Source organism: Sarcophilus harrisii, chromosome 3 (genome assembly GCF_902635505.1).
Source record: "Sarcophilus harrisii chromosome 3, mSarHar1.11, whole genome shotgun sequence".
Lineage (NCBI taxonomy): Eukaryota > Metazoa > Chordata > Mammalia > Dasyuromorphia > Dasyuridae > Sarcophilus > Sarcophilus harrisii.
In genome coordinates this window covers 229,657,339-229,676,099 of record NC_045428.1, presented here as the reverse complement: position 1 = coordinate 229,676,099, position 18,761 = coordinate 229,657,339, and the positions used below count along the sequence as shown (strand labels likewise).

At 31.1% G+C, this 18,761-nt stretch overlaps 1 protein-coding gene across 3 annotated transcripts in view; it reads right to left on the bottom strand.

Annotated features, from left to right (window-relative positions):
* Positions 1–18,761, bottom strand: part of LOC100917684 (canalicular multispecific organic anion transporter 1) — an 88,374-nt gene that overhangs the window by 42,235 nt on the left and 27,378 nt on the right. For all 3 annotated transcript variants that reach the window (XR_004232917.1, XM_031959161.1, XM_031959162.1), the window contains exons 9-13: positions 17,221–17,367; positions 16,496–16,580; positions 16,327–16,393; positions 12,430–12,556; positions 10,637–10,813 (exon numbers count right to left, since the gene is read on the bottom strand). Coding sequence is in view for 2 of the 3 variants with exons in the window: in XM_031959161.1 (XP_031815021.1) it covers positions 10,637–10,813; positions 12,430–12,556; positions 16,327–16,393; positions 16,496–16,580; positions 17,221–17,367 (603 nt within the window). In the remaining variant the exon portion in view is untranslated. The remainder of the gene's footprint in view (positions 1–10,636; positions 10,814–12,429; positions 12,557–16,326; positions 16,394–16,495; positions 16,581–17,220; positions 17,368–18,761) is intronic.

The window sequence follows — 18,761 nt, the reverse complement described above, 5'->3', positions numbered from 1 at the left end:
TCCTTTAACAAATTCTAGAGCAAAAAAAAAAAAATTAAAAATTAAAATTAAAAAAAAAAAACAAAAAACAAATTCTAGAGCAGCAAAACCCACCAAAAGTTGGAGAGAAAAATTTTCCAGCCCAAGACAACTTAGAAGGTTGGCAGGAAAGATCTGTTGAACTAGAAGAAGAGTGAATCACAGTCCCGTGCAGGCCATATCAATCAATGTAGATGAAGCCTCAGCAAACCAAGAAGAGCAGTCTTAGAAGCCACTGATTCAGAAGCAGTAGCAGCAACTTTCAGAGCTCTCAACCCACAAATAACAAAGGGGATCAAACACTGATCAGAATGAGATTAAAATGGTTTCTTTGTTAGCACTGAAAGAAGATTGATGCTTTGCCCACATTTGGATGTGGGTCACAGTCATGGGTGGCAGGCCCAGGGTGAGGAGAAGTACCACTAGCACACCAGAGCTTGTAAATATGGTGGAGTAGAGACTCTCATCACAATTCTAGGGCAGAAAAGAGTGCTTGTGGTCATTCTCAGAACAATGCATATGACAGGAAAGTAGGAAACACACCTTTCCTTAAATCATAACACCTAAGAAAAATTTAAAACTTACAGTACCCTAAAAATATTTCAGAAAATAGCTGTACAAAAAAATTAAGTCTCAGAGGAGTTAAAAAGATTTCAATGTCACTCATATAATAAATGATGGACACAGATTTTATTAATTATGGAAGCATGGAAAAAAGTCTTAAAATAATCTTTAGTCTTATACAAGAATTTTAGTGTCTTCTTGTTACTACAAAATATTTTTCCACAACTAGCACAATAAATGATGATTGATTAAAGAGAATACTGGGACTCCCCTTTTCAGTTAATGAGCAAGCACAGAGCTTACTCAAAAGTCTGATCCCACTCTGATTGGCATAGGAGTTTGACCTGCTCTATTTCCATCCTAGGTCATTTTGTCCCTTCTTGGGCAATCTACTAGTTCTCCATTTTTAGCAGTTCATCACATTAATGCTAACAGTGCATACACCAGGTTGATTTAGCCCACTGAAACTAAAAACAAGCTCAAGAGATCTGCCAGTCTCTATGTTTTGGGACCTGAGATTATAGCTATTTACTACCATGCAGGCAACATGATTAACATCCCAATATTTTATGTTTCTTAATTTTAAATTCATTTTATTTATTTTACTAAATGTTTTCCAATACATTCATACACATACATACACGTACACACACACACATATATAAATTAACTTGATACATTTCTAAAACAACAATCTGGCTATGTCAGTCGCTTACTTAATAAATTCCAGATGTTCCCTATTATATGTAGGATCATATATTAACTTGATTATTTCACACCCTTTGCAATCCATCTCTGATCTACTTTTCTTCTTTTTAATTTTTTTTCTAATTATATATAAAGAAATTTTCACATTCATTTAAAAATATTAAATTCCAATTTTTCTCCTGCTTTTCCTCAACTCCACCGTTTCTAAAATAGATCAGTAAAAGTCATATATGTCCAAACAAATAAAACATATTTCCATATTAGTCATATTATGAAAGAAAGAACAGACCAGGAGAAAAAAATTAAAAGCAGTATGCTTCAATTCCCGTTCAGATTCCATCAGTTCTTTCCCTAGATGTGAATAGCATTTTTTTTCATGAGTCCTTTAGAATTGTATTGGATCATTGTATTGCTGGGGATAGCTAAGTCATTCACAATTCACCATTGAAAAGTGTTGTTACTATGTACAATGTTGTCCTAGTTCTGCTGACTTTCCTTTGTATCAATTCATATAAACCTTTCCAATTTTTCTGAAATCTGTCTGTTCATCATTTTTTATAGCTCAATAGTACATTACATTTGTATACGACAACTTATTCAGCCATTCTCTAATTGATGGTAATTCCCTCAACTTATAGTTCTTTGATACTACAAAAAAGAGCTCTAAAAATATTTTTATACATGCATTTCTTTCCCTCCAACCCCTTCTTGTTATCTATTTGGGATACATAACTAATAGTGGTATTTCTGGTAAAAAGGGCATTGCCTTTTGGTTATAGTTCCAAATGGCTTTCAAAATTATTGGATCAGTCCACAACTCCACCAAAAGTACATCATTGTTCTAATTTTCCTACATCTCCGATTTTTTTGATCATTTTCCTTTTCTATCATATTAGCCATTTTGATAGATGTGACTTATAAAATTAAGTACCATTTTGACTTTACATTGAGATACAGTCTAAGTTTTTGGTCTATATTTAGTTTCTGTCATACTGTTTTCCAATTTTCCTAGTAGTTTTTTTTGGTCAAAAAGTGAATTTTTGTCCCAAAAGCTAGAGTTTTTGAGTTTATCTAACAATAGATTACCATGGTCATTTATTAATATTCTGGTGTATTTAATCTATTCTTGATTCCCTACTCTATTTTTAAGCCAATACCAAACAGCTTTGATGACTACTGTTTTAAAAAATATTTCAAGTGGGAAGACGTATGAAATCTACCTGATATTGCAATTTCCTTAGCATTTTTCTCATTTTATTTCATTTTCTTAATATTCTTTTTTGTTCTGGAATTTTTTTATAATTTTTAAATTATTTTGTCTAGCTCTACAAAATAATTTTGGCAGTTTGATTGGTGCAACATAATAAATATATTATATATTAGGCAGAATTTCTTGTCCTATATATAAATAATTGATAATTTTCCAGTTGTTTAGATCTAACTTTATTGGTGTGAAAAGTGCTTTAAAATTATGTTCATTTAGTTATTGGTTTTGTCTTGGCAGGTAGACTCCCAAGTACTTTATATAGTCTACAATTAATTTAAGTGAAATTTCTCTTTTAATATTTTGCTTTTGGGTTTTGTTGATAACATATAGAAATGCTCATGATTTATGTGAGTATACAATTTTTTAGTAATAATAGCATTTTATTTTCAAAATATGCAAAGATTTTCAACATTCACCCTTGCAAAACCTTATGTTCCAAATTTTTCTCTTTTACTTATTATTTTAAGACAAGCTCCATTTATTGCTATGCTCTCGACTGTTTTAAATAAGGATACAGGTTGTACTTTGCCAAAGGCTTTTTCTACATCTATTGAGAAAATCATATCATTTCTGTTAATTTTGCTACTAATAGAGTCAATTTTGCCCATAATTTTTCTAATATTGAACCAATCCTGCATCACTATTACAATTTCCATTTGATCATAGTGTCTTTTGGTATATTTCTGTAATTTTTTGTTAGTATTTTATTTAAATTTTTTATTATTATTAAAGCTTATTATTTACAAAGCACATGCATTAATTTTTCCAAATTTGACCTTTGCATAATCTTTTGTTCCAAATTTTCCCCTCCTTCCCTCAGTCCCCTCCCCTAGCTGTCAGGTAGTCCAATGCATGTTAAATATGTTGAAATACATATTAGATCCAACATATGTATACATATTTATAGTTATCTTATTGCACAAGAAAAATTAGATCAAGAAGTAAGAAAAAGAAAGACTGGGAAAGAAAACAAAATGTAAGCAGAGAGAGTGAGAATGCTATGTTGTGTTCCATACTCTATTCCCATGGTTCTCTCTCTGGGTGTAGATGGTTCTCTTCATCCCTGCAGAAGTGGAACTGGTTTGAATCATCTCAGTGTTGAAGAGCCACGTCCATCAGAATTGATCATCGTATACTCTTGTTGTTGCCATGTATAATGATCTCCTGGTTCTTCTCATTTCACTCAGCATCAGTTCATATAAGTCTCTCCAAACCTCTCTAAAATCATCCTAATGGTTGTTTCTTACAGAACAATAATATTCCATAGCATTCATATATCATAAGTTATTCAGTCATTCTCCAATTGATGGGCATGCACTCAGCTTCCAGTTTCTAGCCACTACAATGAGGACTGCCATAAACATTTTTGCATATGTGGGTCCCTTTCCCTTCTTCAATATCTCTTTGGGACATAAGTTCAGTAGAAACACTGTTGGATCAAAGGGTATGCACAGTTTGATAACTTTTTGAGCATCGTTCCAAATTGCTCTTTAGAATGGTTGTATCCATTCACAGTTGCACCAGCAATGTATCAGTGTCCCAGTATTCCCACATACCCTCCAACATTGGTCATTATCTTTTCCTGTCATCTTAGTCAATTTGAGAGGTATGTAATGGTATCTCAGAGTTGTCTTAATTTGCATTTCTCTGATCAATAGTGATTTGGAGCACCTTTTCATGTGTCTACAAATAGTTTCAATTTCTTCATCTGAAAATTTTCTGTTCATATCCTTTGACCATTTATAAATTGGAGAATGGCTTGAACTATTATAAATTTGAGTTCTCTATATATTTAGAAATGAGGCCTTTATTAGATCCTTTCAGTGTAAAAATGCTTTCCTAGTTTGTTGCTTCCCTTCAAATCTTGTCTTCAATAGTTTTGTTTATACAAAAACTTTTTAACAATATAATGAAAATTATCTATTTTATGATCAATAATGATATTTAGTTCTTCTTTGGTCACAAATTCCTTTCTCCTCTATAACTCTGAGAGGTAAATTATCTTATGTTCTTCTAATTTGTTTATAGTATCATTCTTTATGTATAGAGTATGAACCCATTTCAACCTTATCTTGGTATAAGGTGTTGGGGGGTGGGGAGCTATGCCTGTTTTCTGCCATACTAGTTTCCAATTTTCCCAACAGTTTTTGTCAAATAGTAAATTCTTATACCAAAAGGTGGGGTCTTTGGGTCTGTCAAATACTAGATGTTATAGGCATTGGCTTTTTTGTTCTGTGAACCTAACCTATTGTATTGATTGACTTCTCTATTTCTTAGCCAATACCAGACGGTTTTGATGACCATTGCTTTATAATATTGTTTTAGGTCTGGTATAGCTAGGCCACCTTCATTTGCTTTTCTCTTTATTAATTCCTTTTAAATTCTTGACCTTTTGTTATTCCAGTTTAATTTGTTGTTATTTTTTCTAGTTCAGTAAAATAGTTCTTGGGAGTTTGATTGGTATAGCATTAAATAAGTAGATTAGGGAGTATTGTCCTCATTATTATATTTGCTTAACTTGTCCAGGAGTACTTGATATTTTTCCAATTGCCTAAATCTGACTTTATTTGTGTGGAAAGTGTTTTGTAGTTGTGCTTATGTAGTTCCTGACTTTCCCTTGGCAGATAAATTTCCAAATATTTTATATTATCAACAGTTATTTTAAATGGACTTTTTCTTTGCATCTTTTGCTATTGGATTTTGTTAGTGATGTATAAGAATCCTGATGATTTATGTGGATTTATTTTGTATCCTGCAACTTTGCTAAAGTTGTGGATTATTTCTAATAGCTTTTTAGTTGATCTCTGGGGTTCTCTAAGTATACCATGATATCATCTGCAAAGAGTGATAATTTGGTTTCCTCCTTACCTACTCTAATTCCTTTAATCTCTTTTTCTTCTCTTATTGCCAAGGCTAGCATTTTGAATACAATACTGAATAGCAATGGTGATAGTGGGCAGCTTTGTTTCACCCCTGATCTTACTGGGAATGGTTCTAGTTGATCCTCATTACATATGATGCTTGCTGATGGTTTTAAATAGATACTACTGACTATTTCAAGGAAAAGTTCATTTATTCCTATACTCTCTGGTGTTTTTTAATAGGAGTGGGTGTTGCATGCTTTTTCTGCATATATTGAGATAATCATATGGTTTTTGTTAATTTGGTTATTGAAATAGTCAATTATGCTAATAGTTTTCCTAATATTGAACCAGCCCTCCATTCTTGATATAAATTCTACTTGGTCATGGTGTATCATCCTGGGGATGATTGTATGTAATCTCTTTGCTAATATTTTATTTAAGATTTTTGCATTAATATTCATTAGGGAGATTGGTCTATAAGTTTCTTTCTCTGTTTTCATCCTACTTTGTTTAGGTATCAGTATCATGTCTGTGTTATAAAAGGAATTTGGTAGGCGTCCTTCATTCCCTATTTTTTCAAATAGTTTATATAGTATTGGAGTTAATTGTTCTTTAAATATTTTGTAGAATTCATATGTAGATCCACCTGCTCCTGGGGATTTTTTCTTAGGGAGTTGATTAATAGCTTGTTCTATTTCTTTTTCTTAAAATGGGACTATTTAAGTAATTTATTTCCTGTTCTGTTAATCTGGGCAATCTACATTTTTGTAGGTATTCCTCCATTTCATTAGGTTGTCAAATTTATTGGCATAAAGTTGGATAAAGCAACTTCTGATAATTGCTCTAGTTTCCACTGCATTGGTGGATAGTTCTCCCTTTTCATTTTTAAGACTAACAATCTGGTTTTCCTCTTTCCTTCTTCTAATAAAATTAACTAAAGTTTTTTTTTTGTTTGTTTTTTTTTGTTTGTTTTTTTCATAAAACCAACTCAGTTTTATTTATTAATTCAATAGTTTTTTTTTTTTAGTTTCTCAGTGAAACCAAATATATCTAATATTCTTTCTTTGGGCCAAATCTGATGAGATTATGATTCACACAACAATCATCACCCTCCCTTCTTTCCCTCAATTATAATATGTTTTCTTTGCCTCTTCCTGAGACATAATTTCCCTCATTTTACCTCCACTTCTCCCTTTTTTTTCCTGTTACCAGTCCCTTTCCATCTCTAGTTTCTTTTTTGTATTATAACAGTAAAATCAGATTATACATGTACTCTCAATGAATACCCTCAATGAATACCCACAACAGAGATACAGTTCTCAAGAGTTTTTTTTTCTTTTTACCTTTTTATGCTTCTCTTGAGTTTTATATTTGGAGATCAAATTTTTTGTTTAGCTCTGATCTTTTCATCAAAAATAAATGGAATTCACCAGTTTCATTGAATGCCCATCTTCTTGAGTGAAAGAAAATGTTCAGTTTAGCAGATTTATTCTTGGCTGAATTCCAAGTTCCTTCACCTTTCAGAATATCAGATTTCAGGCCCTTCTATCCCTTTAAAGTGGAAGCTGCTAGGTCCTGAGTAATCCTTATTGTGACTCCTCGGTATTTGAATTGTTTCTTTCTGGCTGCTTGTAATAGTTTTCCTTGGTCTGATAGTTCTCAAATTTAGTCACAATATTCCTTGGGATTTTAAGTTTGAGGTCTCTTTCAGGAGGCATTTGGTGAATTCTTTCAATGGTCATTTTATCTTTTGATTCTATGACATCCGGGCAGTTCTCTTTGGTGATTTCCTGAAAGATAGTGTCTAGGCTTTCTTTTTTATCATGGATTCTTGTTGTATCGTTGAGTCATTCATTTCCATTTGTTCAATTCTGAATTTTAGAGATTTATTTTCTTCATTTACTTTTTTTAAAACTTCTTTTTGCATTTGTCCAATTGAATTTTTAAATGAGTTGTTTTGTTCTATGGATTTTTTTCCCATTTCACAAGTTCTGTTTTTTAAGGAGTTATTTTCTTTTTTTGTTTCACAAATTCTGTTTTTCTGGGAGTTGCTTTCTTTTTCCATTTTGTCAAATCTATCTTTTAATGAGTTATATGTTTTTTCCATTTCACTAAGTCTATTTTGCAGTGAATTTTCTTCAGATAGTTTCTGTGTTGCTTTTCCCAAACCTTCTTGCAAATTTTTCATTTCCTTTTCCCAGTTTTCTTCTAGCTCTTTTTAAGAACCTTTTTAATTTCTTCTAGGAGAGCCTTGTGTGATGGGGAATAAAAGGAATTTGGTTAGACTCCTTTACCTAGTTTTCCAAATAGTTTGTATAGTATTGGCATTAGTTATCCTTTAAATTTGGTAGAAAGTGCTTGCAAACACAATCCCTAAGAATTTCTTCTTGGAGAGTTAATTGATAGTAAAGTGTCCTTTCCTAAGATATGATGATTTAAGTATTCGGTTTCTTTTTCTGGCATTCTGAGCAAGTTATATTTTTTGTAAATATTCATACACTTCCCTTAGATTGGCAAATTTATTGGCATATAACTGCACAAAATGGTTCCTAATAATTGCCTTAATTTCCTTTTCATTGGTGATGAATTTTACCTTTTTATTTTTTTGATACTGATAATTTATTTTTATTCTTTCTCTCGTAATCAAATTAAACAGTGATTTCTCTGTCTTGTTTTTTGGTTGTTTTTGTTTTTGTTTTTATAAAACTAAGTCCTGGTTTTACATATTAGCTCAATAATTTTTTCCCAAAGGCAATGGGAGGGAGCATAAAGTTGATGCATATATACTTAGTATTAATATTCCTTTAATACCTTTCAGCAAGATGTAGGTTTTTTTTTGTTTAATTCTTTTAATGTAACATACTTTTACTTTTGTTTTGTCTCTGATCATGACAGCTATCTCTGCTTTTTTTTTTTTTTACTGCAACTCAAGCATAATTAATTCTGTTCCAGAATTTTGTTCTTTGTTCTCTGTGTGTTTCCCTACTTCAGATGTGTTTCTTATAAAGAACATTTTGTAGGATTCTATTTTTAATCCTGTCTTCTATTTCCCTGTTTCCATTTTATAGCTGAATTAATTCCAATCCCATTCATAGTTGTAATTAACTGTGTTTCCCTCCATCCCATTTTTCTTCCTATTTATCCTTTTTTTCTCTCTTCTTTCACCTTTTCCCTTCATATTAGTGTTTTGCTTCTATCACCTCTTCCAATCTTCCCTCTCTTCTGTCAGTCCCTCACTCATGTTCTTGTCCCCCTGTCCTCCTACTTCCCTATATAGTAAGATCGATTTCTCTACTCAACTGATGAGTATATTATTCCCTCTATGAGCCATTTCTAATGAGAGCAACATTCAAGTAATGCTCACTATACTTCACTTCCAATCCCCCCACACACTGTTTTAGATACCTCTTTATGTGAGATAATTTACCCTATATTATCTCTCTCTTCCTTTTATTTGCAGTATAATCCTTTTTCTCACCCTTTAAGGCTTTTTTGTTTGTTTGATTTTAGGATGTCATCTCATTAAAGTCACCTTATATCCACACTCTCTGTCCATGTATTCTTCTTTTAATTGCACTAATAGTGATACAGTTCTTAATTACAAGTATTATCTTCCCAAGTAGAAACGCAAATAATTTAGCCTTATGGAACCCCTAGTTTTTCTCTTTGTTTGTTATGCTTCTCAATTCTTGTTATTGAAGATCAATTTTTTGTTTCGAGTTTTATTCTTTTTCATCAAGAAAGCTTAATAGCCCTCTATTTAATTAAATGAACATTTCCTCCCCCTGAAGGATTATGCTCACTTTCCCTGGGTATGGGATTCTTGGGTGTAGTTCTAGTTCTTTTGTCTTTCAGAATATCATATTCCATGATCTCATGGTCTTTAGAGTAGAGGTGAATTTGGGGCAGTTCCAGAAATCCAACTTCCCATTTCTTTATTCCTGCTCACTTTATGGAAAAGGCACTACTGAATAGAATCATAGATTTAAAACTAGAAGGAACTTGATAGGTGACCATAGCCAAAATGATACCCAAGTTTACAAGGTAATTGATAAAGATAAAAGTTGAACTCAGATCTCCAAAGAACTTTCCCAAGCATCTTGTTTTGGAGGCTTCAAGTCTTGTCTGCTTGCTTGGCATTGCACCTGGCTGTGGAGTGCCCAACCATTTTCTTGACTCTCTTATTGGAACCACTAGGAAAAGTGGGGTTTTGCTGTACTCATGGGAAAGTTCCCCCTCCCCAGGAACAGAGATTCACTTTAAAAGAAATGAAATAGTCTGGAAAAATAAGCAAAAAAAAAAAAAAAAAAAAAAAAAAAAAAAGGATTTGACCAAAGAAAGTTAATATAGGGACAGGGAAGATCAAAACAAATTCAGAAGAGAATAACAATGTAAAAATGCCAGTATTCAAAACCTCAAAGAAAAATGAAAATGGTTTCAGAACAAACAAAAGAGAACACATGGAAGAGCACAAAAAGGATTTTAAAACTTTTCTCGCAACCTCCTTAGTTTTTATGAGTGTAGTATATTATTATTCTATTTTAAATAAGGAAAAATGAAGCCTTAGAGATGATTTGCCTATAATAATATCTTAATAGTCAAGCTTGGAGAACATAGGCCTTTTAAGTTTAGGATTCTCTCAACAATATCTTGTCTCTTAATGTGTAATATAAGTAATATATGTGTAAAATGTATTTAAGAATTAAAGCTAACACATATGTACATACACAAATACACATATATCCATGAGCATAATATCTGTAATTTAAATGCTATTGTCCTGTCAGGTACATGAATAGTGCCCTTGGCATGAGGATATTATACAAATCCTATTTCTGTGCATTTGGAAACCCAGAGATGAATAAAACTATAATTTATATGGGATAGGAAATACTGACTGTATTGTTGAATCAAAATAGAGTTCTTATGTAATGATTATTATTTTTCCTACCATCTTCTTTAAACTTTTATCTTTAAATCTTTACTGCTGATTATAAAGCTTACATGAATATGTTTCAGACCGTCATAAACCTGAAACACTTTTTTGGTTCTTTAGCTACACAATGATTATACCTCCTATCACACTAGTACATTGGGGATTGTTCTAATTTTTTAAATCAATAATTGTATAAATCTCTGAGACAATCTGATAAAAATTTTTGCAAGCAAAAGTGAATAGAAATTTACACTGTATATTGATAGAATATATTCTTACTCTTTCTCCAATTTCAGTTTGGTCTCCATTTGGGAATTGCTCCAAATCTGGTAGCAGAGCACAAGCTTCCAATACTCTTTCATAGTACTGCTTCTGCATAACTGAGCCAAATAGGATATTTTCTTGTAATTTGGAATTCTGGATCCAAGCATGTTGGGAGACATAAGCCACTGAACCCTAAAAGAAAGGGAAAAAAGATAATCTTCCTTAAGGTAAGTAGATGAATTAAATGACATATTTATGTAACATATGTAACTTTCATTTTTTCCTATTTACTTTCTCACCTAGTTCTTAAAATTCATTCCAAAAATGAATTTTCTGAATTATAAGAAAGCAAATATTGTAACAGTTTTGAAATAGATTCAGGTTTGTTTAAATAGATCCTTCAGACACTCAAATTATTTTGTCTTTCACATTCACCTTCAATGAAGTTTCTGTAAAGAATTATATGTCCCCCTAGTTTTGTTTGTTTTGTTTTGGGTCACAATTGATTATACAAATTGGCTTCTAATTTTATAGGAAGCTATTGCACAAACTAGAGCAGGTAAGTGGTGCAATGGATAGATATCTAGTGGTGGAATTAAGAAGGCTCATCTTCCCAATTTCAAATCTAGATACAGATACTTACTGCTCTATGGCCTTGGACAAATTGCTTAACTCTGCCAAGTTTCCTCATCTATAAAATGAGCTGGAAAAGGAAATGATAAACCACTACAGTATCCTTGCCAAGAAAATTCCAAATAAGATCATGAAGAATTGGACATAGCTTTACACTACTATTAATACTGCACAAATTATAGTTTTTTTACATACTCTTTTTAGAGAACACACATTTTTATATAGATTAGAAAATATTTATTTTTTTTTTCTCTATCTTGGAAACCACCCTTGTAATTTTTTGGGATAATTTCTTTAGCAACTGTGTTAGAAAAATTCCAGGAAAGATAAATTACTTCCTGAGTGTTATTCACACATACATACACACACATATATTTACATATAATATCTGTATATTCCATATATGTATATATGTAATTATTATTATATGTCTCTTTAAATAAGACCATTGAAACAATATAACTTAAACCACTCTAGGCTTCATAAATACTATATTTGTAAAAATCCAGCTGCACAGCACACCTGGATATATAGGCCTGTATTAAGAAGGCTCCGACAGACTCTGTGCTAACAACCAAAATCTATATTATGAAGAGAGGAAAGCAAAATCAGGAACAGACAATGGTTTGAGGAAAAAAAGAAAGGAGAAATAAAGATTAGAATTGAAAATAGAACAGGAAAATGTACTTCTAGCCTCTATGAAGTGTGATTAGAAATAAAGACATATATGCTAACTATAAAGATGATTAAGTGATGAAATAGGCTACCAAAGGACATTAGGCAATTCCCATTCAAAAAGGCTTCTTCTTGAACACATACTGATTTATGAATTCATCTACCTAAAGTATGTAGTTGGGTTATATTTGACAAATGAGCAGTTATAAAGGCATTTAATAAAGAAATTACCATAAATATTTAAGGAATCTTATAATAGATGAGTATTAGAAGCCTAATGAAATTAAATTTCTAATTTTATTAATTTCTATTTATATATAAATCACTTAAGTATCATTAATGATTATTAAATATATTATACAAGTATTTGTTCAAAACACCCAGTTGACAGAATGATATTGCAAGTCTACCCATGGTTAATCAAAATTTTAAAAAAACAATATGTAAAATGTTTGAATCTTTGATAAGAAAACCTAAAAAGAATGAATAATTGACTTTACTTTTCTTTGGATTGTTCCTTTAAGTTTCTCCATTTCTCCTAGAATGGCAGAGAGCACAGATGATTTTCCTGACCCAACTTGTCCTATAATAGCCATTAATGTTCCCTCTGGAATCTTTATGTTCAAACTGAAAAATAAAGTGAGGAACAATATATGAACAAGTCAATATTCATTATTTCTTTATATTTCCAGACAAATTATTATTTCCAGAGATGAGAATTATTGATAACTGTTGATCCCCTATTTCTCAAAGTTTAATCTTCCCCCCTAAAAATAATAGAAAAATTTAGAATAAACATGGAGAGAAAGAGCTTGAAATAAGAGAGCATAAGAGGAAAGAACATAAAAGATTTTAAAAGAATAATAAAATTAGAGGAGATGCTTTGCATAACTTACATAAATTTAGATCTCTTTAAGAACTTATATCCTCTTTATTTAACAAAGTCTCTTAGATTTGCTTCATAAATACAAATTATGGAATACCATATCTAAAGAATTAGAATACAAAGTAATCCTAAAGGAAATGATATATAAATGGTAGAGAGAAGTAGGCTGTAGCATATTATAAATGATAATTAATGCATGAGAGAATATTATTGAGGATATAATTCACAGTAAAAAGAGGCAGCAATAATGAAGATATCATCAATGGATATCATGAATAGCACACTGGTAATCAAATGTTAAAACCACCAACAAAAACAACACACACACACACACACACACACACACACACAAAACAGAAAAAGAATTATATCATGCTTATAGGTCCTCTTTCAAGGCCTAGAAGAAAAAACAAGTAAATACAGTCAAAAATGGGAAGACAGGAAAGGATTGCAAACTGAAATTGTGAAGGACTACCCACACTAGGTGAATACATAAATCCATCCAAGTAAGAATTCTTATAATATACATCTTTTTTAAATTAAAGTTTCTTATTTTCAAAACATATGCATAGATAATTTTAAGCATTACTCTTGTAAATATGTGCGATCCAAAATTTTTCCCTTCCCCAGATGTCAAGTAATACAATATATGTTAAACATGTGCAATTCTTCTATATATATTCTGCAATTATCATGCTGCACAGATCAAAAAGGGAAAAAATGAGAAAGAAAACAAATGCAAGCAAACAATAACAAAAAGAGTGAAAATAACTATGTTGTGATCCACACTCAGTTCCACAGTCCTCTCTCTCTCTGGGTGCAGATGGCTCTCTCCATCATAAGATCATTGGAACTGGCTTGAATCATTTCATTGTTGAAAAGAGCCATAACCATTAGAGTTGATCATCATATAATCTTGTTGTTGCCATGTACAATGATCTTTTGATTCTACTCACTTCATTTAGCATCAATTCATGTAAGTCTCTCCAGGCCTTTCTGAAATCATCCTGCTGATCATTTCTTATAGAACAATATTTGATAACATTCATATACCATAACTTATTCAGCCATTCTCCAGTTGATGGGCATTCACTTAGTTTCTAGTTTCTTGACACTAAACAAAAGGACTGCCAAAAACATTTTTATCCATGTGGGTCCTTTTCCCTTTCTTATGACGTCTTTGGGATACAGACACAGTAGAAACATTGCTGGATCAAAGGGTATGCACAGTTTGAAAGCTCTTTGGGGTATAGTTCTAAATTGCTCTCCAGAATGGTTGGATCAGTTCATAACTCCACTAACAATATATTAGTATCCCAGTTTTCCCATATCCCCTCAAACATTCATCATTATCTTTTCCTGTCATCTTAGTCAATCTGAGAGGTGTATAGTGGTACCTCAGAGTTTGGCTTAATTTGCATTTCTCTGATCAATAGTAATTTAGAGCATTTTTTAAAATGATCATAAATGGTTTTAATTTCATTTGAAAATTGTTCTTAACCTTTGACCATTTATCAATTGAAGATTGCTTTGAATTCTTATAAATTTGAATCAATTCCCTATTTATTTTAGAAATGATGCCTTTATCAGAACTCTTGGATATAATCTCCCTCTTCTAATTGCTTCCCTTCTAATTTTGTCTGCATTAGTTTTATTTGTACAAAAACATGTTAACTTAATATATTCAAAATTGTCCATTTCGCATTTCACAATGTTATCTTAGTTCTTCTTTAAATACAAATTCCTTCTTTTTCCACAGATCTGAAAGGTAGACTATCCTTTGTTCTTCTAATTTGCTAATGGTATCATTCTTTATGTCTAAATCGTGAACCAATTTTGATCTTATTTTGGTATTGGATATTAAGTATGGGTCTATAACTAGTTTCTGCCATACTAATTTCCACTTTTCCCAGCAATTTTGTCAAATAGTAAGTTCTTATCCCAAAAGCTGTAGTCTTTAAATTTATCAAACACTATATTACTATAATCATTGACTATTGTGTCTTGTGAACCTAACATAGTCTACTTATCAACTACTCTATTCCTTAGCCAGTACCAAATGATTTTGATAACCCTTGCTTCATAATATAGTTTTAGATCTGGTACAGGTAGGCCACCTTTATTCGTATTTTTTCATTAATTCCTTGAAATTCTTGACTTTTTGTTTTTGCGGATGAACTTTGTTATTATTTTTTCTAGCTCTGAAAAATAATTTTTAAGAGTTTGGTTGGTATGACATTGAATTAGTAGATTAATTTAGGTAGTATTGTCATTTATATTATATTCGCTCAGCCTACCCATGAGCACTTGATATTTTTCCAAGAGATTAGATCTGAGTTTATATGTGTGGAAAATATTTTATAGTTGGGTCCATATAGTTCCTGACTTTGCCTTGGCAGATAGACTCCCAAATATTTTATATTATTGACAATTATTTTAAATGGACTTTCTCTTTCTCTTCCTGTTGGACTTTGTTAGTAATATATAAAAAATACTGATGATTTATGTGCATTTATTTTGTATACTGCAACTTTGTTAAAGTTGGGAATTGTTTCTAGTAGTTTTTTTAGTTGATTCCCTAGGATTCTCTAAGAATCCCATCATATCATTTGCAAAAGATGATAATTTATTTTCTTCATTACCTACTTAATTTCTTTAATTTATTTTTCTTCTCATTGCTAAATCTAATATTTCTAATACAATATTGAATAGTAATGGTGATAGTGGACAACCTTGTTTCACCCCTGACCTTATTGGGAATGTTTCTAGTTTGTCTCCATTACATATGATGCTAACTGATAGTTTTAAATAGATGCTACTAATCATTTCAAGGAAAAGTCCATTTATTCCTATACTCTCTAGTGTTTTTAATAGGAATAGGTGTTGGATTTTGTCAAGTGCTTTTTCTGCATCTGTTGATACAATCATTTGATTTTTGTTAGTTTGGTTATTAATATAGTCAATTATACTAAAAGTTTTCCTAATATTGAACCAGCCCTGCATTTCTGGTATAAATCCTACTTGGTCATGGTGTATTCTCTTGGGGATAACTTGTTGAAATCTCTTTGCTAATATTTTACTTAAGATTTTTGCATCAATATTTATTAGGGAAATTGGTCTATAATTTTCTTTGTTTTGACTCTACCTAGTTTAGGTATCAACACCATATTTGTGTCATAAAAGGAATTTGGTAGGACTCCTTCCCCTATTTTTCCAAATAGTTTGTATAGTATTGCAATTAATTATTCTTTAAATATTTGGTAGAATTCACATGTAAATATATCTGGTCCTAGAGATTTTTTCTTAGGGAGATGATTAATAGCTTTTTCAATTTCTTTTTCTAAAATGGGACTATTTAAGAAATTTATTTCCTTCTCTATTAATCTGAGCAATCTATATTTTTATAAGATTTCATTTACATTATCAGATTTGTTGGCATAGAATTGGGCAAAATCTCTCTTAATTAATATATACAGTCTTACAAAATATCATGACAAGGGCAATGACTTACTCATTTAAGATTGGAGGCTGACCATTTTCCCAGGTGAAGGATGCATCCATAAACTCTACAGCAAAATCTAGAGGTAATAACCAAAATAAAAAAAAAAATGGGAAATTGTAGAAATAATTAATTTCAACCTTGGAGTAATACAAATTTTTAAAAATTAAATGTGACTTACTTCTAGGACAGTGACTTTCAATGTTTTCAGGATTGAGCTCCTCAGCATGAAGAAAATCTTGCAAACGACCCAGAGATATTTTTGTCTATTAAGACAAATATGTTTGTTTCATTTATTTTGAGTTGAAACAAATATACTTCCTCAATAATAAAAGCATATTTCAATTTAGAGGGTAACTCATACAACATTTACATATATCAATATCGTTACCTTTTTCTTATTTTTCATTATGAAACTATTCAATATCAATAAATATGAGCATTTTAATATGCACAGAAATACAAAAAAAGAGTATATACATGAACTTTTGTTTATATTTTCTCCTGAGTACCAAATGTTTTAGGAAATACACATTTTCAAAGTTTCCATATTTAAAAATAAACTTAAGTTTTAAAAAACTAGCAAGATATATCTCCTTTTGGTGATTTTTACCACCCTACACTAATGTAGTGAAACTGCGATAGAAAACAGGTTTCAATTGAAAAAAAAAAATATATATATATATATATAGGGGGTAGCAGGATGTCACAGTAGATAGAACACTGGCTCCAAAGTCAGAAGAACCTGAGTTCAATTTCAGCCTCAAACACTTAACACTTACTAGCTGTGTGATCCAGGACATGTCATTTAACCCCAATTATCTCATAAAAAAATATGAGAGTGAAAAAAAAATGCAACTCTAAAGAGAAACAATAAAATCATAAACTGCAGTTATACAACAGTACCTGGACTACAGAAGAGATCACCATTGGTAAATCAAACAAAGGAAGTCTCAAAATATTAAACAAAGATATAGATGTAAAAACTTTATTGGCGGTTAAAACATTCCCATCATCCAGAAGAAAATATACTCCAAAAGTGGCGAGAGACACCTAAAATAAAGAGTTATTTTATTTTCTTTAAATACTTTTTATTTTTCCTTACTGATTTATTTTTTAGGAAGTGCTACCAAAAAGTTATACATACACACACAAACATATAAATATGTATATATTTAAATATATACATGTATTTATGTACATATATGTTTATATTGGTCAACTCGAACTTAATTTTTCAGCCAACTGAAGTATATAAAAGACACATTCCCTCATAATGAACTTTTGTTGTTGAGTAAACTTCAAGTGTCTTAACTTTTATATTATTTCACAGTATGGTCCTATTCTATCTAATTTTTAATCTTATCTTACATCTCAAATTTCATGTACTACATGACAAAGCCAAATTGGGTATCTTGTTGTTCACCTAATACATGCTTTTTCTGTGCCTTATAACTACTCCTTAGTTTTTTTTTTTATTACTCTAATCTTTTTTCCTCTCTGTTGACTACATGCTACATACTCTGCTAAACACTTTACAAATATTTCATTCTCCCTCCCTCCTGCTCAAAACTATCTTGAGAGGGCTATTATTATCTTCGCCATTTCACAGCTAAGGAATCTGAGGTAAACTGAAGTTAAATAACCTGTTTAATAAGAGGTTAGATTTGAATTTAGGCCTTCCTGACTGGAATCCTAGCCCTCTAACTACAATGATAACAGAAGTTAGTAATTTTGTGCAGTTGGCAACAAAACACATCCCAAAAAGCAAGAAAGCAAAATAGCTATCTGATGTGGTTTTACAAATAGCTGATGAAGGAAAGAAAAAGAAAAGTAAAGAGAAACCTAACTGAATACAAAATTCTAGAGATTAAGCAAGAACAGATAAGGTGAACAATGCAAAGAAATGGAAGAAAACAATAGAAGGAGAAATTCAAGAGATTTCTTCAAGAAATTTAGAGGTGGCAAGGGAACATTTCATGAAAAATGGACACAATAAAAGATAAAATTGGTAGCACTTAATAGAAGTAGAAGAGATTTTAAAAATGACAAGAATACACAGAAGATACTAATTTGCAAAATACTTTTTGTCCTTAAAATTCTGTTACGCCTAGGAGTCCTTTGGGTGACTGAAGCCACATTTCTAGTTACTAACTATTGCATTAAAAATGCAACACCCATATCTCACAGCAGATTTTTTTTTTTTTACTTCCAATATATGCAAAACTAAAACAGGCAATAGTAGTTAAACATTCAACTATCTCAAAGAAACTGGTCAGACTTGTAAAAGAAATATATTGGGAAATTAATGATCTAGTTAAACGAAAATAGTCACTATGGAAAAAAATGTATATGGTCTTTTACTTTTTTTTCCTTACAGACTTCAGCACTTAAAGTATTATGTGACAATTCTTTAAATAAAAAAAAGGAATAAAATTTCACTGTAG